The following is a 23,430-nucleotide window of genomic DNA, read 5'->3' as shown; positions in this document are numbered from 1 at the left end:
TGGAGGAGGAAAGATCAAGAGTTCTTTGAGTTTGAGATGGCTGTGAGATATCGAAGAGTCAGTGTCAGGTAGACGGTCAAACTTGTGAGTCAGGAGCTCAGAGACTGTTCTCTGGGTCTAGATTTGGATAACACCTTTAGGAGTCATATTCGTATTATTTAATCCTGGGTGAGATGAGTTAGAAGGTGCTAGAGAGTGAAGAGAAGAGGACCAAGAAGAACTCCAACTTTTAGAAGTCAGATAGAGGAGGAGACTACCAAAGGTCACCAAAAAGGAACATCCAGTGAACAAGTAGTAAAAGTCAGAAAGACTGTTATCCAAAAAGAGAAGAGTATTGCAAGAAGGCAGTGAAAACCTAGGTTGAGTGATGCTGAGTGACAGAGCAAAATGTCCGTATGAGGTACAAGAAAGTATCTATGTAAAGGTGCTGGGAGTCTTTGATGAGCCATTTCAATGGAGTAATAGGATATAAGAGGAGACTGGAGTGGATTGAAGAGTAAAGGGGAGGTAATGGATATGGGTGAAGAGAGTGGGTAGCAGGCAGGATACGTTAAAGAAAGTTTTCTAATGATGTGACATTGCAGAGTACACGTGTATCGGGATGTGAATGTGTGTTAGCATGTGGTGCCTTTGTCCGTGTGTGGCTTAGTGTGTGTGTTCTTGTGCATTGGATGTGTTTGATTCTCAAGGAATTTCAACCCTTGATCTTTGGCTCAGATCTTCATTTAGCATTAGAAATCAATATTTATATTTTTAGAATTCATATAGCTTTAGTAGATCATAGATATTAACTCACTGGTTCTCAACTCTTTATAATTGATGAAATTAATAATAAAGCAATGAACTGGCTTATTCAAGGAATCAGGCAAACTATTGATATAGCTGGGCAGGGAAACATGCTTGGAGGGTGTCGTTGGAATTGGTGTAATGACCAGTAATAATCTTTTAAAAATACAAGCTATTTACTTTAGTTTTGCATACATCATGTAGTTTGGGTTTTTTTTAAATGGACAGTCTACATTTTCAACTGTTCTGCTGAGGCTAGTAATGGCTATGCTAAACAGTGAGAAGGGGGAAAGGAATTTAAAATTGATCACAAATCCAAACAGAGGACTCATTCCCAAATGGGCAAGCATTTATGATGCTATTTTCCTTGCAGGCAATATATGAGCGCCTTTTTTGTTGGATCGTTACTCGCATCAATGATATTATTGAGGTCAAGAACTATGACACCACAGTCCATGGGAAAAACACTGTTATTGGTGTCTTGGATATCTATGGCTTTGAAATCTTTGACAACAACAGGTAAACTGGAAAACATACTTAAAACCTTGTTGCCTATTTTCTATTTGTTGAAACCTAATTTATTCCTTTTCTTGTAGTTTTGAACAATTCTGCATCAATTATTGCAATGAGAAACTGCAGCAGCTATTTATTCAGCTGGTTCTGAAGCAAGAACAAGAGGAATACCAGCGGGAAGGGATCCCCTGGAAACACGTGAGTGGACTCAACAGAAAATGCCTTTATGTGTTTCTTATATTATTGATAACGTCAAATTTTATTTTAGGTATTTCTTGATCTTTTGGGGGTACTTGAAACATCTGAACCTTAGCTTTCCTTTTTGGGATATGTAAATACAATTAATTTCATCATTTTTAGGTGGGATTGCTATAATTTGATAGACTCCCTTGTTGGTGCCCAGAATATCCTGAGTTAGAACCAGTAAACCTGTTTTCACTTTATGACTGATACCACGTGGGCTTTCTGGTTCATATCTGTCTATTAGAGTTTAGCATACTTTATTAAGTTTTACCTTAAATTGGCTGAACTTTGCTTCAGAATCTAGTTTCTTCTTCCCTTTTTCCTCCTTTTTCTCCTCTTCTACTTTGTAGACTATATGGTATTTTATTATCTTCAGTTAATGTTGTTTATATTCTCTGAAACCTGGGCATTAAAACACTTGTGTTACTTTCATCTCCATTTTCTTGTGTATTACACTTCAGTCATCACCTCTACTCTCATCAATCTTTGGGGACTTTTGTATTTGTCAGAGGCAAACTAACCTAGTAAGATATAGCTGGAAAGTATAATGGGTCCATGGTGCAAACCACAGAGATCATAGCTAAAAGGCATGACTTGTTCGGTTTTTAAATTTCCTATGATAAGACCTTCTGCTTATGATAGAAATGAGACATAGTAATTTTTCTTGTAAACTTGTATTTTTAAGCAATTTTGAAAATGAACTTGAAAGATACAAAAACTTTTAAGTTTCCATAGTTTGAGTTTATAAGATTGTTCATCCTCTTGCCAGAGAATAAAAATAAAGCCAATATTTGTTTTTTGTTATCCAATATAATAGCAGCAAAAAATTATTTGAAATACTATATTTAAATGACTTTTGTCTTCCTTCCTACCTTTCTATTTTCTATTTCCTCTCATTCTGAAATAAAGAGACAATGATATAACAAATAGCTTGCCTGCCTCAAAATTGTATCTTTGCCTTCCATCATGTGTTAAACGTTAGAATACTATAAAAAAGTTGCTCAAGTATATTGGCATAAATTTTACCTATTTGCAAATAAACCAAAGAGTTACTTTATATAAGAATTATCTATAGCTTGATTTAAATAGTGAACTCTCTTAATACAATTAAAATTTAATTCAGTTCAATTAAGTGTATATGAAGCTTTCTAAGAATGAAACTGTTGTATAATACACAATATAACTGAAGCTTGGATTTTTAATACCAAATGTAATCATAAAACTTGTTATTCGGATGTGATTCCAAGGTACTAGTCAAAAATATCCTTTAACAATCAGAATATCAAATTTCATAGGCATAATTGACAACAGAGTAAGTAATGCAGTAGACTATTCCAAACATCTCAAAAAGAATCAAGAATCCCAAAATGCAAAAATTTTAGCTAAATAAACCAAGAAATATTTGTCCTAGAGGGAGCAGAAGGGTAACCCCAAAGTAACAGTTACTCACTACATGCCAGATCCCCCCACAATTAGAATCTCTGTTCTGGGTAAAACCCCAAACTTGTAAACGTAGTGATTCTTTTTAAAAGATATTTTATTACGGAAAATTTTAAACACACATTAAGAAGAGAGACTACAGTACAGTAAACCCTATATACCCATCACCTAGCTTTAACATTTACCAGTAGATTGCCAGTCTTATGCCATCTGTATTATACCCACCTACTCCCAGATTATTTTGAAACAAATTTCAGATATCACATTATTTCATCTATTCAATTGGATATCTATTCAGTAAATATTTCCATGTATTTCTCTAAAAGAGTTTTACAAAAACCGTAATCACGATACCATTATCATACCTAAAACATTAACAAAAATTCCTTGATATCATAAAATGTCCAGTCATATACATGTTTCATATTTCCTCAGTTATCTTCTGATTGTTGTTTTGCAGTTTAAATTTCAATCCAAATAAGTTTCTTACATTATGATTGATTGATAGGTCTCTTGCATATCTATAGATTTTCTCCTTAATCTTTCTTTTTTTCTTTGAATGATCTCTCTTTGCAATCTTGTGTTGAAGAGAATGAGTCATTTGTTGTGGAGTTTCCCACAGTCTGGATTTTGCTAATTGCATCCCTCAGGTGCCATTTAATATGTTTTTCTGTTTCTTGCATGTCCTGTATATTGGTTGTTAGATCTAGAGTCTTGACTGGATTCAGGGTCAGTTTCCACAGCCCATTTCATAGATTGTGTGTGAACTTCCACCAGGAGGTTCATAATGTCTGGTTATCTCTCTGATACATTCACTTTTAGAAGCTTTTGATGCTGTAGTTTGCAAATCATTTTAACTATTGAGAACTTGACACTCAAGCACAAAGCTGTTTTATCTGGAGTATGGACGAGAGGCCAGAGCCCTGTGTCCCTAAACTACCCCATCACAACTCTTCTGGCTCCTGGTATCGCTTAGCAAACCTCATGGGAATGCCAAGTTGCTGGAAGACCTTAGTTTGAAAACTACTGGTTTAAGCAATGTTTGAAGCAGTATTAAACTTACAAACTGAAAGTTACTAGCGGAGACCAATAGCTTTTAGTAATGTAATTGGAATTTTAGGGAAGGTAATTCTTTTGTCCCTGGAACAAAAGACTTGGTCTTTAATTTCATAGTCCCAAAGTCTAAGATGTCAACTATTAATATAGAGCTCCTGCTTTTTGAGTAGTATTAGGATTTTTTTGCAAAGATAGAAATAACTTTTCTCCCTAATTAGAAATGTAATAAATGCCCATAATGAAAGTAAATATTTAGACTTACATTGCTTCACCTCAGTACCACTGAAATTTTATGCCAGATAATTCTTTGTTGTAGAGGCTGTTCTATGCATTGTAGGATGTTTAGCAGCATCCCTGGCCTCTACCCACCAAATGCAAGTAGCACCGCTACCCCATTTTGACTAGAAATGTCTCCTGACATTGCCAAATGTCCCCTGGTGGGCAAAATTCCTCCTAATTGAGAAACTTTAATTTAGACAAATCAGAAAAGTATAGAAAACAAAGTAAAAACTACCCACTTTACAGGTTTCAGTCCATAAGATACAGAAGAGAATATGCAAGACTAGAAATGGAGCTAAAAGCCACATACAAATAGCTGGCATAAATCCTTGGATTTTAAAGCATGAAATGGGAATACATGAGTTACTTGAGTGGTCTATTATGAGTATGTAGACCTTACAGAAGGTAATGGAGACAACGATCAGTTTAGGTAACTCCTGCATAAGATGGGACATAGCAACACACCAGATTAAACTGTGTGATCATAAGCTGCCCCTCGTTGCGACGTGCAGCTTGCCTGAGTTGGACCTTTGTGTGCCCTCTGTGTGTGGTGATAGGTGCATTGCAGGCTATCAGAATAAACAGGTGTGGCAGAGGATTGTTGGACAAACCTTGTATATATAGAGTTGCTGAAAAGCCAGAAGTTATGTATAACTTCATTCCGCTTGTGGAAGTAAAGGAAAAGCTTTTTCTTATCTTTTATAGATACTTATTTATTCAGAATTAAATTCTTTATATTATGCCTAGAAAAATGTCAAAATTCAATAGAATTTTGAATAATCTTTTTAACTTTGGGGAAACTGAAAGAAATGCTCTTTTGGAGTTTAGTCATTCAAGGTCATGTAACTAAAAATGCAAGTTCTTTTTTTTCCGTTTTAAGTGGAGTTTATTTAACACTAAGAGATAAAGGGTTGTTAACAAACACAATAACAAATGGACATCTGATTGGTATGAGGCATTACTCTGTACACATAATATTGATATTTTTGTGTACCCTCAGTGCATAGCATTTACACATAGAGCCACTGCTGCACAGCACAAGAGTATCTGAAGAGGCTGAATCAGAGTAAGGCTGTTTAACAGACTGAAATTTTTTAGTATATATATTCTATATGAAAACAGAACTTTTGAACTGGCAAGTAGAAGGCAACTCTGCCAAACACTTCAGTTAAAGACCCCACTTTAGTGCACAGTTCCACCCCTTCCATCTGCATGCATGACACATTAAGAGTATTTAAAGGTAAACGAGGCAGTTTGTGGCAACCACAGCCATCATTATGAACATACTGCACAAAATTTCTAAAACTAAACATTTAACTTGTACCCTGCTTTTATAAAAATGCAAGTTTTGTGTAGTACCTTAACTTTATTATCAAGTAGTATATCAGATAATACTTTAAGGTTATTTGTTGGCCCTTTGTGGAAGGTGGACCTTATGATTAATGGCAGGCAGATTGGTATGAAGGAGTAGGGTTGGGTGTGGGATCTGGAGGCAGGATTAAAATGAGTTTGTAATGGCAGAAATGGTGTCTACCTTATTATCTTTGCCTTGGGCTATACTAATCTCAGACAATGTATTTCATGATAGAAAGTTAACAAAGAAATTTAAAAATAAATCTCTGTTAGAACGCGTACTCGTTTTAGTGTAAGACTTCTTTAATGTCACTCACACATTGACACTAAAGTAGTTTTATCTAAACTCCTGATACAAATGGGGGTACCAGGGTTTAACCTGGCCTGGTCACTGTTCTCTTCAGAATTGCCTCCTTGCTGTGTCCTACAGATTGACTACTTCAACAATCAGATCATTGTTGACCTTGTGGAGCAGCAGCACAAAGGGATCATTGCAATCCTCGATGACGCTTGCATGAATGTCGGCAAAGTCACTGATGAAATGTTTCTTGAAGCACTTAACAGTAAATTAGGCAAACATGGCCATTTTTCCAGCCGAAAGGTAATGTGTTTAATGATACCTTCTTCTCCCTTTTATCTGTGAGATTCTCCTTATTGTTTGATGGAGTTAAATGACTTTATTTGTTGGGTTAAAAGAATGTCCCCTTTTATAAGAAAGAAAAGTCACAAACATCCATTAAATGATTTATTGCTGTGGATAAATTCTGCCTCTCTGGTTTATAGTATGAAGAAATTGATAAAATCATGTTAATCCAGGAGAGGGAGCTCCAGACTATACAATTTCGTAGAAATAGGAAAAATGAGCATGATTCTTTAGAAAGCATGATGTCATTTATAACCAATAGATGTAGAGGCCTTGCTCATGTGCTAGAGTTTTACTCCTGCATCTGATAATTCTGGCATGGAAAATAGCTTTTGTCCTTGACTTTATACTGTAATCCTCAGTAACAAAATGTGTTGTGTACTCTGCCGTACTTCTTCAGACCATATGACTTTCTTGAAAACAGAGAGATTCTAGTTGTAATTCTAGTTATTACAAAGAAACTTATTCATTAAATAAATGGGTATCCTTTTAACTCTCCATTTTTCACGATCTAAAAATGTCATAAACAGATCACATATCTGTAGTAATTGGTGGCAGTTGTGATTATCAGACCTTTGTGCTGATATGGACATATCATTTGCATGGAATATTCCATTTGCATAGTGTTTGTTCAAGAAATTCGTGTTAGAAGAGGAAGACATCATCATCACCCCTGAGACTTCCCTGCACATAGTCTTGTCTAGTAACCATATGCTAAAGGGAAAACAGGCCCCTGCTCCTTCACATCCATAGAAAAAGGGGGCAAACATTTCTGCCTCTCCACAGTTCCATATAAATCTATGACACTGCCATTTTTTAGTGTGAATAAAGTCTATTTTCTAACTTCGTCTCCTTTGAAATTATGTAATCAGAACAGGGAAATTCTACAGTTAACTAGCTAAAGCCCAAATCGTCAAGAAATAGATTACTAGCTGATATTGATTTTAGGCCAGTTTTTTCTAAAATATTCTCCTTGGTCTGTTACTGAGGATTGATTGTAACCCTACTACAAGTTGGCTTTCAGATACTACAGTCTGCTCTTTCATATTAGGATTTTGGGTTAGGACTGCTTCAGTCATTTCCCATTTACACCACAAATACCTAATATGTGTTTCTCATCTTCCAGGTGCAATCCTAGGTGCTGGGGGCAGAGCACTGAGCCAAGTTAGAAGTCACCTAAATAATTTAGAGTGATGTTTTTAAAGATGGCATGATTACATGGGCAAATATCCTATCTTTGAGGGAAAGTTTATAAATGCCCTTTATAATCACAGTTCAGGTTTTGGAGACTCACTTAGCACTGTGCCTACCAGATGGTAGACATTCAATCAGTGTTTGTAAAGTTGAATTGAATTTTTCCCAATCATATCAAATAAATCTTATTTAAATTTTCATTTAAATTAGCTATGAGTCTCACATGAGAAATCAAATCTACCTCATTTTGATACCTTCTACCTTGGCCATTTATATACCTGAATTAAATGTGTCAACCAAATATTTTGAAATATAATGCCATTCCTTTTTTTTTTTTTTCTTTTGAGATGGAGTCTCACTCTGTCGCCCAGGCTGGAGTGCATGGCGCCATCTTGGCTCATTGCAACCTCCGCCTCCCAAGTTCAAGCGATTCTCCTGCCTCAGCCTGCCAAGTAGCTGGGATTACAGGCACCCACCATCATGCCCAGCTAATTTTTGTGTTTTTGTAGAGATGGGATTTCACCATGTTAGCCAGGCTTGTCTTGAACTCCTGACCTCAGGTCATTTGTCCCTCCGGGTCTTCCCAAGTGCTGGGATAACAGGCATGAGCCACCACGCCCAGCCATGTCATTCGTAAGAGTAACTATACATACTACATCAGTATTTGCTACTGATTTGACATGAAATGCTAAATAGTAATTTATCTGTGGAGAGGATTTTCTTTTTCTTTTTCAAATTTGTGGGAGCCCAGGTTTCCCAACTTTTAGACCAAGTAGCTCTTTCTTTTGGTATCCCTAAGACAAGTGCTGAGATAGTGATTATTTATTTGTTTATTTATTTATATTATTTTAGATCTGGGGGGTACATGTTCAGGTTTGTTACATGGATATATTGCATAATGGTAAGCTTTGGGCCTCTAGCATACTTATCACCCAAATAGTGAACGTTGTACCCAATATGTAATTTTTCAACCCTCACCCCCCTGCTTTTGGAGTCCCCAGTGTCTTATTTCCATCTTTGTGTTCATGCATATGCATTGTTTAGCTATCACTTATAAGCGAAAACGTACATTATTTCACCTAGTATAATGTCCTCCAGCTCCACCCCTGTTGCTGCAGAGGACATGATTTCATTCTTTTTTATGGCTGCATAGTATTCCATTATATATATGTATATGACATTTTCTTTCTATCCAATCATTTGTTGATAGACACTTAGATTGATTCTATTACTTTGCTATTGTGAATAATGTTATGGTAAACATATGAGCACTAATGTCTTTTCGTTATGCCTAGTAGTGGAATTGCTAGGTCAAATGATAGTTCTATTTTTAGAACTACCGTTTAAAAGAAATGTTTACATTTCTTTGAGAAATCTCCATACTGTTTCCCATAGAAGTTGTATTAATTTACATTCCCACCAACAGTGTATAAGCATTTCCTTTTCTCCACATCCATGCCATCTGTTTTTGACATTTTTGGTAATAGCCATTCTGACCGGTATAAGACGGTATCTCATTGTGGTTTTAATTTGTATTTCTCTGATGATTAGTGATGTTGAACATTTTTTTAAATGTTTGTTGGCTGTTTGTATTTCTTCTTTTGAAAAATACCTGTTCATGTTCTTTGCCCACTTTTTAATGGGGTTATGTAATTTTTTTTGTTATTTAATTATTTGAGTTCCTTGTAGATTCTGAATATTAGTCCTTTGTTGGAGGCATAATTTACAAATATTTTCTCTGATTATGTAGGTTGTTTGTTTACTCTGTTGATTATTTCTTTTGCTGTACAGAACCTTTTTAGTTTAATTAAGTCTCATTTGTTTTTGTCACATTTGTTTTTGAGGTCTTGGTCATAAATTCTTTGCCTGGACCAATGTCCAGAAGAGTCTTTCCTAGGTTTTCTTCTAGGATTTTTATAGCTTCAGGTTTTACATTTAAGTCTTTAATTCATCTTAAGCTGGTTTTTGTGTATGGTGAGAGACAGGGGTCCAATTTCATTCTTCTGTATATGGCTAGCTATTTTTCCCAGTACCATTTAGTGAATAGCATATCCTTTCTCCATTGTTTATTTTTGTCAGCTTTGTCAAAGATCAGTTGATTGTAGGTATACAGCTTTATTTCTGGGCTCTCTGTTGTGTCCCATTGATCTATATGTCTATTTTTGTACCAGTACCATGCTGTCTTGGTTACAATAGCCTTGTAGTATAATTTTGAAGTCAGGGTAATATGATGCCTCTGGTTTTGTTTGTTTTGCTTAGAATTGCTTTGGCTATTTGGGCTTTTTTTGGTTCTATATGAACTTTAGGATTGTTTTTCTAATTCTGTGAAAAATGACATTGGTAATTTGATAAAAACGGCATTGAATTTGTAGATTGCTTTGGTCAGTATGAGCATTTTAATGACATTGATTCTTCCAATCCTTGAGCATTGTATGTTTTTCCATTTTTTTGTGCCACCTATGACTTCTTTCATCAGTGTTTTGTAGTTCTCCTTGTAGAGATCTTTCACTTCCCTGTTTAAATATATTCCTAGGGTTTTCTTTTGTGTGAGTGTTTGTGGATATTGTAAATGGGATTGAATTCTTGATTTGGTTCTCAGCTTCAATGTTATTGGTCGTGTATAGAAATATTTATTTTTGTACATTGATTTTATATCCTGAAACTTTACTGAAGTTGCTTATCAAGTCTAGGAGTCTTTTGGAAGAGTCTTTAGGGTTTTCTAGGTATTAGATCATGTTATCAGTGAACGAGAATTATTTGACTTCTGTTTTCCAGTTTGAATACCTTTTATTTCTTTGAGATAGAGATTTTTAAAATGTGTTCTTCTTTGGGATTTTTACCTAATGAAGAAAAGAAATGATCAAACTATCAAAATATTTTAATCACTGTGAACCGTTTATTACATATGCTATTCTGTGTGTTGAGCTGGATATCATCATTTGCTACTGGTTACTGATTAGCTAGACTTACTGGCATGTTAAATTAGAGGTTTCTGTCTTGTAACAGTTATTTCATTTAGGGACTACATTGTTTCCTCCGCATTAAAGTTGCCATGGAGAGACAGGCAAATGATCCAATAAAGCATAAAATTATTATTTAAATTATTAATATAAAAAGTTAAATGATCGATACATAACTTTGCTGTTACCAAAAAAGTAAAGAAAAATCTAAAACCTCCTGTGTTCAGATCGGTTGGGACTTTGCAGTATCCAAATGTAAGAATGTTCCATTAGTGTAGACATCTCTTGGGTCCTTTTCCTTAAGGGGTTTGTAAAGAAAATGGTTTGTAAAAGGGGTTAATAAGAGAGAGAGCAGGAAAGGGGAATTAAGTATTTTGGAGACCTCTCTGTATGGTAGATGCTTTGTTCTCCATATTCATTTAATCCTCAGGACAACTCTCTGAGATAAGTAATTATTAAAGAAGTCAGAGTGAGTAGATGGTAGAGCCAAGATTTGAACCTTGGAGGTCTGACTCTAATTTCCTATAATTATTCACTTGTCAAATTAATAGAAAACACCTTTCAGGTTGAGATTATTTGTTACCTAACATTAGAACCTGAGTGAGTTTTGTATATTTCCCCAGGAAAACTTTTTTTTTTTGATGGAGTCTTGCTCTGTCGCCCGGGCTGGAGCGCAGTGGCACAATCTCGGCTCACTGCAAGCTCCACCTCCCAGGTTCACGCTATTCTCCCCCCTCAGCCTCCTGAGTAGCTGGGACTACAGGCACCTGCCACCACGCCCAGCTAATTTTTTGTGTTTTTTAAATAGAGACGGCATTTCACCGTGTTAGCCAGGATGGTCTTGGATTCCTGACCTCGTGATCCGCCTGCCTCGGCCTCCCAAACTGCTGGGATTAAAGGCATGAGCCACCGCACCCGGCCTTCCCAGGAAAACTTTTGTGAACTCTCTTAGATGTCTGTTTAAAAAACTATAAGATTCCAAGTGATTCTTCACAGGGCAGACAAAGAAGTCTAGGTCCTACTATAACAAGGAACGTTGTAGAAAGTCATAGAGACCTCCACAGCCATATAAAAACTGCCTTCCCATAAACTATTCCTCTTCTGTGGGAAAGAGCTGCAGAAGCTTTATCTTCTGTGAAGCAATAGTCCTGAACTGGAGTCTCAGCTTAGCAGACAGATAAGCCAGGCCTCCATGTATATAAGAGAGCACAGATGTTACATTCGATTCCAGGAGTCCTTCCCAGGGGTACCGCTTACTAGCTATGTGATCTTGTGCCAATTATTTAACCTCTTTGAGCCTCAGTTGCCATGTGTGTTATAGAGAGATCATTATACCTTAGATGTCAACAGTGAGGACCGAATAAGATGTATGTGCCTAACAACTAGTAAGCCTTCGGTATGGTCCTCCTTAAGTGGACCTTAGAGGAGAAAGAAACTCTGTCAGTCAGGGTAGGCTGGACTGCATGAAGAGAGTAGCTAAATTTTGTTTGGTTTGGTTTCGTTTTTGAGATAGGATCTCGCTGTATCGCCCAGGCTGGAGTGCAGTGGCCCAATCTTGGCTCACTGCAGTCTCTGCCTTCCACTCTCAGGGGATTCTCCCATCTCAGTCTCCCCAGTAGCTGGGACTACAGATGCATGCCACCATACCTGACTAACTTTTGTAATTTTTAGTAGAGATGGGGTTTTACCATGTTGCCCAGGCTGGTCTTGAACTACTGGGCTCAAGCGATCCGCCTGCCTCAGCCTCCCAAAGTGCTGGGATTATAGGCCTGAGCCGCCGTGCCTGCCCTATAGCCAAGATTAAAGTTCATAACATAGTAGAAGTCTGTCTCTCTCTCAGGGACCCAAACTTCCTCTGTCTTCTGACTATTCCATGCCCTAGAGACTACCCTCTGCATCCAACTAGTGGGAGGAGAGAAGAAAGCACAGAAGGGGGGTCATTCACTTTTCACCAGTTTAGGCCTAGAACAGCCACACTTTACTTCCATTGTCCAGAACTTGGTTACTTGGCCATATCCATCTGTAAGAGTGGACAGGAAATGTAGTCTAGCTGTGTGGATTTCTAGTGAAAGTTTAGTCTTTACTATATAATACATAAGCCATATTTTTAAATCAAGCCCCACACAATGTGATGTCATAATTTGTGATATTATCATCATTTCATATTAAGTTGGACTATATTTTTAGGAAAGCAAAAATGTCCGTTTTCAAAATAATATCCTTCTTGATTTCTTAGCTCTGTGCCTCAGACAAAATTCTGGAGTTTGATCGAGATTTTCGAATTCGACATTATGCAGGAGATGTGGTGTGAGTATCTTACATTGGTAACTACCATGATTTGCATGCCACCTCACTTTAGAAAATATAACCAGGAAAAATGTATATTGGTTTTATATTCATTTGCATGTTTTGGTCATTTGATATGTCAACGTATTTTAATTTGTTCAACTGAAAAAATGGCATAGCTTCATTCATTCCTTGCTTTTCAGTCGTTTATTGAACACACACTATGTGCCCATGTGCAGTTCCTGGCATAGTTAGGATTCAGTAAAAATCAGCTGGTGGGTCAATAAATCGTGGAAGTATTTTAAGAACTGAGATAGAAAGATGGATAAGATGGTCCTTGCCCTAAAGAAACCAAGAATTTAGTGAAGAATATAGGCATGTACATCAATCAAAGGTCACTATAATGAAGAATGGAAACAGTTAAACTAGAGAAGCACAAGGCATTATAGGAGCAGTGAAGAGGAATAATTAACCCGCTGAGAGGGGCAGAGAGAGGTCTTGCTCGAGGAAGTGGCATCCAAATTGAGTCCTAAAAGTAAAAGAGCGTTAGTCAGGGGAATGAATTAGGAAGAGGGGAGAGAAAAGAGAAAGCTTTCCAAGTAGAAGAAATAGTAGGCATAAAAAGACCCCTGGGTGACAATTGCTCCTCTATATGAAGTTCTACGAATAGTTGTGTAACTGCATAAGCAAAAACCATTTTTGCTACATTATTTTCCAAATATTATTTGAAAAAGTAAAATTCTTACTTAACAATACAATAAAGTAGAAATTGATCAGAAAGTATTACTAAAAATTAAAACTACCTTAGTACATTAGGTTCCAAGGGCTGCTGTAACAAATTCACCACAGTCGGAGGCCTTAAATCAACAGAAACTTACTCTTTCACAGTTCTGAAGTTTAAAAGTTCAAAATCAAGATGTCAGCAGGGCCACACTCCCTCTGGGGGTTCCTGTAGAGAGAAATCTGTTCCCTTTTTTCCAGCTTCTAGTAGCACTGGACATTCCTTGGCTTGTGGCTGTATCACTCCAGTCACATTGCCCTCCTCTTTGTGTGTCTGTTAACTGTCCCTCTGTCTCTATCTCTTTTTTTTTTTCTTTTTTTCTTTTTTTTGAGATGGAGTCTCACTCTGTCACCCAGGCTGGAATGCAGTGGCGCGATCTCAACTCACTGCAACCTCCACCTCCCAGGCCCAAGCAATTCTCCTATCTCAGCCTCCTGAGTAGCTGGGATTACAGGCACATACCACCATGCCTGGCTAATTTTTGTATGTTTAGTAGAGACGGGGTTTCACCATGTTGGCCAGGCTGGTTTCGAACTCCTGATCTCAATTGATCTGCCCGCCTCGGCCTCCCAAAGTGCTAGGATGACAGGCATGAGCCACCGAGCCTAGCCACTCTGCCTCTATCTTAAAGTGACATTTGATATGGCATGTAGGGCCCATCTGAATAATATAGGATGAGCTTCTCCTCAAGATCATTCATCACATATTTTATGATATAGGTAACATTCCCAGGTTCCAGGGAATTTGATGTGAAACTTTTGTTGGGGCTGCATTTCTTAGCCTACTATATTTGTTACGCCTTTGCTGTCCACTGGACACTGCTCCTCATCTTATTGTTTAAAGAACTCTTTTTCTTAGTTTTTGCATTAGGAATTCTTTACATGTAATCCATTGCAGGAAGAGATTAAACAAAAAAAGGTAAATCATCTTCTCTATAAATGCCGAAAAGATGTTTAATTTTTTAAAAATTAAAAAGAAATTTTAATAGCTGTTCCTGATTTAAATTAAAATTCTAGGACCATAAAATGATATGGCTCAAAATTATCATGCCATCTGTCAAGCTAACCATTAGTGATGGAATGGCACCATTTTCCACTTTTTCTGGTCATGTTCCCAGGTTCTGTAATACTGAAGAGGGAAGATCCAGTACCATACAAATATCTCCACTAAAAATCCAAGCCTCACTTACAGGGTACTTTCATACAATGCAGAATGGCACAAATGCAGAGCTGGATAGAGGCCTTAGAGATGACCTAGACCAGCCACTTCGTTTTACAGATGAAGAAACTTATGCAGAATGAGTACAGTTCTTACTCAATGTCACTTAGCAAATTTACAGAAGAACTGAGATAATAACTAGCTTTCTAGACTCCTAGTCTAGAACTTCAACTAACCCTTTTGAGGGATATTCAACGCCTCAGACTTCCTCTTCACTTCTTAAACTCTTCAATCCTTTTCTAGATTTTTACTGAGTATCTTCTGTGTGCTCAATACTTCATAAGGTATGGTCCCTGCCCACAAAGAGCTTGCCATGTAAGATACATACATACACATATGTACGTTTGTATGTGTTCTTATTTATACACATGTAAACACACATATATACACATAGACACATTTATATACATGTATACAATAACAATGGTCTAAAATAATTGCCATATGAGTAATAGCAATTACTCAGTTGGAATTTAGAGTAAGAAAATACTTCCAGGTTTGTGTAATAAACCCAGGAGGGCTGATGCTGGTCTTCGAATGCTAGGAATTATTTTTATAAGAAGAAGTGGGAAGAGTGCTACAGAATATTCAGGAAATAGCAACTAGGTCCATCTGATTGAAGTGTATCCTTTTTTGTAGCACAGAGAAGTAGAACTATCTGGAAGAGTAGCTTGAGATCAAATCACAAAGGTTCAGTCAAAAGTGACTTGAAAGTATTAAGAAGACCTAGGTCGGGGCAGGCAAGGAAATAATTTTGGATACGGTAACCTTAAAGTACCCATGGACAGCACAGCCTGAAGGAACTTTCTTGCAGGATTAAATATGTAAGGCAAGGAATCCAGGTTAGAGATCTGGGAATTGCCTATACTGATCTGATTGCCAAGGGAGAAAACAGGCACGAGAGCAGAACTGTAAGGTGTAGCTGTATCTAAAGTTCCTATTTGCTTAATCTCTTAGCCTCTGTCTTAATCACCCAGAATCCTCAATTACTTTTAGAACCCCAAAACTGAATTCACTCCTCCTAGAGTTCATGCCAGTCACTGGAGTAGTATAGTTCTATTCCCACTCTTCTCACCAACTGCAATCTTAGCTGGACTTTCAAGACCTTACTCATCTCCCTTCCTCCAAATCATCTATACTGGCCTCCTCATTCTCTCTCCAGAATGCCATGCATGTGCCTGCCTTCATCACTCTATTTGATCTGTTTCCCTGTGTGATCTGCCTGCCTTTTTCTCCTCTGCTTATCCAATTCTTACCATCCTTTGCAGTTCTTCTTGGATTCTTTTATCCTACCCTGAACATTGAGTGAACCTTAGGCAAGTCACTTGATCTCCCTACGGATGAGACTGTTAGTTCCTGTATGTTGCTGTTTTGCTTTTATCTTAGGAATGCTGGATGATAAATACAGCTATCTTTTAAAAAGTCATCTTCTTGAGGTAAGCAATAAACCAGTAGGAAATTATCATCTTAATCATAATAATAGTACTGATGCTTGCTCTCCTTTTGAAGAATAGAAACAAAGTCCCTTCTATTTAGTAGGTAAATTCGGTATCCTTTAATACAGACAAGGTGAACAACATCAGCTTTTAGATGATTGATTGCATAATTAACGGTGGAAAGGCTTGTCGCCTCCTAGAAAAGCTTAAATGTGGCTCTTGCTTGGTTAATAATACATGTTTTCTGTGATTTCTCTCCTGTTAGCTATTCTGTCATTGGTTTTATTGACAAAAATAAAGACACTTTATTTCAAGATTTCAAGCGCCTTATGTATAACAGGTAAGATTTAAATTTTATTAACTCTAGATTAAGCTCATTGACATATGTAATATATACATATGGTTATATTTATATGAAATTTTAAGATTTTCTGGCACATTTTCTTGTTCTGCTTTATCAGACTTAATAAATAGCATATAACTAACTTTATGATAAAATCTATAAATTTTGGGCAGGGCCCTGCTAATAATATGATTTGCTTTGATTTCCCTTGGGTTGCCTCAGTTTCTGTGCTCACTGCTGCCAGCCTTCCAGCATCCCCTACCAGTATACTCAGCAGTCCTCAGGCCAGGCCAGTGTGATGAAGAAGTGTCAGGTGACATCTGGCCCAGCTAGAAGTTTTGCATACTCAGATTCCCATTGTAGTGTCTTCACCCCCAAATAAGAGACCGCTCTGATATCAGAGTGGCATCTCGTGTCAGTGAGCACTGATGGTGACTGAGCCGACAGAATCTTCTCACAAACCAACAAAATGTGGAAAAGTTATGGCAAAATAAAACTAGGCAAATGATAACAAGTTTAAATCTAGTATGGATACTTTAAACAGAAGGTCCATGAAGAAGAAAGAGGATTCCTGGCCATCTTCTTACAGGTTAAAGAACTATATTCATTCATTTATTAAGTCTACTTAGTCAGTTGCTCAGTAGATTATCAAAAATATATTGAGTACCTTTGAGGCACACATTCTTCTATATTCTGGGATACAGCTGTGAAAAAATGTAGGCAAAGTCCCTGGCCTCATGGAGATTATAGTCTAGTGAAGGTGACTGTTAATAAACAAGGAAACAATTTTCAGTTTGTGCCAAGTGCTATGCAGAAAAATAAAGTAGGTAAGAGATTGAAGGGTACAGACGAGGAGGGGCTGGGAAGGAATTATAGATAGGGTAGTCAGAAAAGGCCTCTTATAGAGGTGACATTTCAGCAGAGACCTGAATTAAGTGGAGGGAGCCATGCAGATATCTGGAGGAAGAGCATTCCAGACAGAGAGAATAGCTAGTACCAAGGCCCCAAGGTGGGAATGAGCTTGAGTGTATTAACAGCAAGTGGGGAAAACAAAGTGAGGGATGGGGAGAGTGACTTTAGAAAGGTAGATAGAGCCTGGATCACAGAGCCTGAGTCCGGGTAAGAAGAAAGTATTAAGGGAAGCATTGGAATTTATGATGTGATTGATGTGATTTATGTTTTAAAGATATCAATGCTGCTACTACTATGTAAAATGCTCACAGTAAGGGACAAGCATGGAAATAGACAGTAAAGCAGGCGAGTTTAATAATGCAGGCTGCGGCCTTGTGCAGTGGCTCACGCCTGTAATCCCAGCACTTTGGGAGGCCGAGGCAGGCAGATCACGAGATCAGGAGATTGAAACCATCCTGGCTAACACGGTGAAACCCCGTCTCTACTAAAAATACAAAAAAAATTAGCTGGGTGTGGCAGCGGGTGCCTGTAGTCCCAGCTACTCGGGAGGCTGAGGCAGGAGAATGGCGTGAACCCGGGAGGCAGAGCTTGCAGTGAGCCAAGATTGCGCCACTGCACTCGGCCTGGGCGACAGAGCAAGACTCTGTCTCAAAAATAAAATAAAATAAAATAAAATAATAATAATAATGCAGGCTGAGGCCTGGGTGGTGGTGACAGAGATAATGAAAAGGGGTCAGATTGGATGATGTTTTGCAAGTAGAGTCGACAAGATTTGCTGGTAGAGACCATGTGTAGTGTGAGAGGAAGACAGAAATCAGAGGTGATACCTGAGCCTGATAGGAGAAGACAAGAGGAAACGCTAATTGGTTCAGGGAAATTAAGAGTTTTGTTTTGGATGTGTTATGTCTGAAGTGCATTTTGGATACTGAATTAAAAGTGCCAAATCAGCAATTGCAAATGTGCGTGTGGCTCTCAGGGGAAAGGTGGGGCTAGAGATATAAATTCACAGTCGTCAGTGTATTGATTGTATTTAAAGCTATAGACTAGATGAGAGTATCTAGGGAGTGAGCATGGATTTCAAAAAGAGAAGAGGTTAAAAAAACTAATTCCTGAGACACTGTAACATGTAGAGTCAAACAAGGAAAGAGGAACTAGCAAAGGAAACAGAGCATGCCAGTGAGGAAGGAAGTAAACTGGGAATCTGGTGTCACAGAGGCCAAGCCAAGAAAAAATGTTTAAAGAAGAAAAAAATTGATACACTACATCAAATCTTGTCAAAAGCAGGAGTGATGAGAGGACCAAGACTGACCATTGGATTTGCTAATGCCAAGGTCAGTGGGACTCTTGACAACACTGGTTTCCATGTAGCGTTGAAGACAAATATCTCATTGATGTCAGCTCAAGGGAATACAGGAAATGAGGATACAGAGACATTATGTTTAAACAGTTCTTTCAAGAATTGTTATCAAATGGTTCATCTGTGTGGATGTTGAAGCCACCAAGATTAATGATAGCACTATCATTAGTAGAAAGTTACAGAGACATAGGAATGTGAGAGAGGATCCTTGGAAGAACTGGGCATGGAGAAAAAGGACTTTCAGAAGGGAATTTCAATGCTTAATTTATCAGGTAAGGCACATTCATTTTGAGGGACAAATGACGGAGTCTAGCATTTCTCTGTGCAGAAAATGCTAAAAGCTCAACTTGGAAAAAACAGCCTTATTTGGCCAGTGGTACCATCAGGGTGTGTTGCCAGTCTGTGTACCAAGAGGCTGCACGAGGTGGTGTTTGTTAACTTTGGAATGTACCATGGCCCAGAAGTTCAGCTACTGGGAACAGCTTCACCTTTCGGTGGTGAACTAATATAGCCCAGGCTCTCTGGGCCAGGTAGAAACAAAACAGCATGTGGATTTATTTCTAGTGGAAAATCTAACAGTAACATGGAATGGAATCCAGTTGTCCCGAAGTATCCGTGGGGAATTAATTCCATCCCGTACCCTCCTCCACTGAAGATACCAAAATCCATACATGTTCGAGTCCCTTATATAAAATGGTGTAGTATTTACATATAACCTACCCACATCCTCCCAGATACTTTAAATCATGCCCAGATTACTTATAAAACCTAATAAAATGTAAGTGCTGTGTAAATAGTTGTTATATTGTATTGCTTAGAGAATAATGACCTCCAAAAAAGTCTGTACATGTTTAGTACAGGCACAACCATCTTTTAAAAAAATATTTTCTATCCATGGTATGTTGAATGTGGAAGCCGTGGATATGGAGGGCCAACTGTAATTGTGTTCATATAACAGGCTGGTTTTCCCTATTGGAAGACCTGCTTGGGAAGTCAAATAGCAGTGAGAACTCTGATTCATTATTACGCATGGAATCCAGAATGCTTAGTTGCCTGGTAAGCACAGAATCAGAACAAAGGAACTTAGATAAACCCAACAAGTAAAGGCATCAGGCTAAGATGAATCCATTTCACAATAGGAATAGTTTTGCCAAAGGGGTGAAAGATTGAAAGTCTGTTAAATGCAGCATATTGCATATATTCCATAATAGGAAAGGCCTTGCCCGTGAGATGGGAAGTCTTGACTTTATTTATTTATTTATTTATTTATTGGATAAAACCATCCTCCTAGATGGTATTAGAATGAGCCACCTTCACCTCTGGACACTATTTGATGCTTCCATGGCTAACAGCCTTCCAAAATTTGAATCCATTTTTTCTTTGTATATGTTAATATAATGATTTTTATTTTTCTTTTTTCTTTTTTAGAAGTGTTATCCCAGTCACCCAGCCTGGAGCACAGTGGTGTGATCATAGCTCACTGTAACCCTGAACTCCTGGGCTCAAGTGATTCTCCCAACTCTGCCTCTGGGGGTACAGACATGCACCACTACACCCAGCAATATAATTATTTTTAAGCAGTGTTCCTTGAATTCTAGTTCTGTAGACCTTGATAGTATACACACATGTATGCATGCATGTATGTGTGTGTGTGTCTGTGTAAATGGAGGGAGGAAGGGAGCAAGCATTTTGCATTCCAGGTGCACAAACTTTTACTCTTTACTGCTGTCTTGTTAGCCAGGTGAGATCTGCCTTACCTTTTATACATACTAGGTCTCTGGAGGAGCTTCTCTTTTGAGATAAGGGTTCTGGTATTTAAAATATTTTGAAAACTGTTTTGTTAATATTACATTCAGGCTGGGCATGTTGACTGACACCTATAATCCCAGCACTTTGGGAGGCTAAGGTGGGAGAATCGTTTGAGACTAGCCTGAACAACATAGGGAGACCCCATTTCTACAAAAAATTAAAAAGCCAGGCATGGTGGCACGTACCTGTAGTCCCAGCTACTCGGGAGGCTGAGGTGGGAGGATCACTTGAGCCCGGAAGGTCAAGGCTGCAGTGAGCTATCATCTCGCCACTGCTCTCCAGTCTGGGTGACAGAGTGAGACGCTGTCTTAGAAAAACAAAAATATTACAGTCATGACTTGGCCTGAAAGTTCTTTCTCTTTAAAATGACTCCCTATAACTGTTTGGATTCATTTTGTATCAATTCTGCTATTTAACATGTTATCTTATTTCCTTCATTTCCAACCTTTACAGTGTAGTGCAGGAATAGTCTCCAAATATGGCCAACAGTGAGTAAGGTAGACAAAGAATTTGGTGTAGAAACTGCATAGACCAAATGCCAGTGACTAAAAGACACAGTCTTTTGACGTGTGTCAGACTTTTCAAAGTACACAAAGTACAGTTTTCTACTTTCTGAAAATTCTATTCAGTAAGTGTTAGAATGGCATTCAGGAACCATGTGCACTGTAAGTTAAGAATGTTGCCTTAAATTATTTCTGTGCTAAAGATAAGAATGAAAAGGTTAAGGAAAAACAATATACATCTATGTAGTCATTTTGATGTAAGTGTACAAATGGAAAATTATGGAATAGGACTAGAAAGTAATGAAACTGGGTTCATAAACCACAGGTTATTGCAGCGTTTTGTAGCCACTTTGACAGTAGTTGGCACTGCTTGCTGATGATGGTAAGGTCTGGGAGTGTTGCTCTGTCTGTGTTCACAGACCCAGTCAATCCACACATCACCATTTATCTTCTTCGCTTTGCGCTCATCTGCTCTTTCATCTTGCGGCTATTATTTTGAGCACCTACATACAGAAACATTCTGGGTGCTATGGAGATCCAATTCAATTTTTAAAATTTTATATGAGGGAAAGAAAGTGGGTAAAATGTTAGCAGTAGTAAGAACAATTAGCAGTGAATGCTAATGTTAATTATTTTCTCTTCTCAACCCCCAATTTTCTAAGGAAAGTTTTTTTCTGATAAAAGTTTCTAGGAAGCAAGCAACATTTTCAGTTCCAATTAGTTTAACATCAAAAGCACCCAAAATGAAACCAGAAAAAAATGACAGTTGAGATCACTACACGTTTTTAAAAATACCTCCACAGAGCAGAATGATGAATATATAATTTTAACCTGAAAATTGGCCTGAAATGCATTTTCAGAATTGGACTGCAACAGTCCTAATGTCACATCAATAAAATATTGTAACTGCCAATGCTACCTACAAATTTGTTGACAATTTGAACTACAGTAAACTGATTTACTAGGGACAATATAAAAATGGTTATTTTATATTCCTACCTGTGTTTTTTTTAAAAAAGCGGGTTTTCTGTAGTGTTAACTGTTCTATTAATATATAAATATTTGCTTTAATTCAAAGATGTTGCCACTTTTATGTTTTCTGCTGTGACATTGAGGATCATTTTTCTACTAGTGGTTTGTCCTCATTTTCTAACCATCACAAAAATGAATTTGTTTTCTATATGTATTGTAAGGGCCATATTGACCCTTTGAGGGTCCTAGGTAGGTAGAATAAAGATGTCACTTTAAAGAAGTTTAAATAATTTTTTAAATATGCTGTAGTTTGGAAAAAAATCTCAATTTGCATTGCAGTATCAGTCATTATACTTGCAGCATAATTTTCTGGATGGAATCATCTTTCCAATTAGGCCTTGTGAGTTCAGTCTGTAGTCCAATTATGATTCTCAGGATATATTTCAGCAGAATTGCTTATCAGTTTTTATCCAGCTTATTTGAATGTGACATTTGAATTGTTTTTTTCTGTGCTTCTCAGTTCAAATCCTGTGCTCAAGAATATGTGGCCTGAAGGCAAACTGAGCATTACAGAGGTGACCAAGCGACCTCTGACTGCTGCTACCTTGTTTAAGAATTCTATGATTGCTTTAGTAGACAACCTTGCATCAAAGGTAATTATTTTCTTTTCTAAATATCCATTTTAACTCATAGATTTCCTCTTGATGCATTATAAAGAATGTATATATGATTTGCTTTTTAGGTAATCACATGTAGATTGAAGAATATGTATAAAGTGAATGTTATAATAGAATTTTTATTCTTGCATTTAAAAAAATCTCACCTCAGTGGAACAATTGTTTGTGTCCCAGATTAGTATGTATCTTAAATTTGAGCGTTTTAGTCTACTGTCATGGTCAAGGGAAAAATCTTGAATTTAAAAAATATATAAGGCATAGCATGCACAGCAAAAGGAACTTTTTTCCTGTGCTGAAAACAGGACCTGGCCGAGATAAATAAGTAAAATCCTGAATTAAGTTGTAAAATGCACCATTTATATACTGTGTTTGAGTACAAGGTGGCCAGAGAGTTTTAAGAGGAAATTTAGTATGCAAGTATTGTCCTTAGGCTATTTTAAATAATTGAAATATAAAGATGTATTGGCCTGGGTGTTGTGGCTTATATATATGTAATCCCAGCACTTTGGGAGGCTAAGGCGGGAGGATCACTTGAGACCAGCCTGTGCAATATAGTGAGACCTCCTTTCTACAAAAGTTAAAAAAATTAGCCGGGCATGGTGGCATGCACCTGCAGTCCCAGCTACTCAGGAGGCCGAGGCAGGAGGATCACTTGAGACCAGCCTGGGC

General features: G+C 37.6%; 1 protein-coding gene across 2 annotated transcripts in view; it reads left to right on the top strand.

Moving 5' to 3' along the window:
• The window catches only part of MYO1D (myosin ID), a 377,798-nt gene that overhangs the window by 115,238 nt on the left and 239,130 nt on the right, over positions 1-23,430 (top strand). For both annotated transcript variants that reach the window (XM_005583409.4, XM_065532339.2), the window contains exons 9-14: positions 1,160-1,305; positions 1,383-1,497; positions 6,101-6,271; positions 12,704-12,774; positions 16,454-16,528; positions 22,605-22,737. In XM_005583409.4, coding sequence (XP_005583466.1) covers positions 1,160-1,305; positions 1,383-1,497; positions 6,101-6,271; positions 12,704-12,774; positions 16,454-16,528; positions 22,605-22,737 — 711 coding nt within the window. The remainder of the gene's footprint in view (positions 1-1,159; positions 1,306-1,382; positions 1,498-6,100; positions 6,272-12,703; positions 12,775-16,453; positions 16,529-22,604; positions 22,738-23,430) is intronic.

This window comes from Macaca fascicularis, chromosome 16 (assembly GCF_037993035.2).
Source record: "Macaca fascicularis isolate 582-1 chromosome 16, T2T-MFA8v1.1".
NCBI lineage: Eukaryota > Metazoa > Chordata > Mammalia > Primates > Cercopithecidae > Macaca > Macaca fascicularis.
Note: the sequence above shows the minus strand (reverse complement) of the source record. Positions and strands in the feature narration are given on the sequence as shown.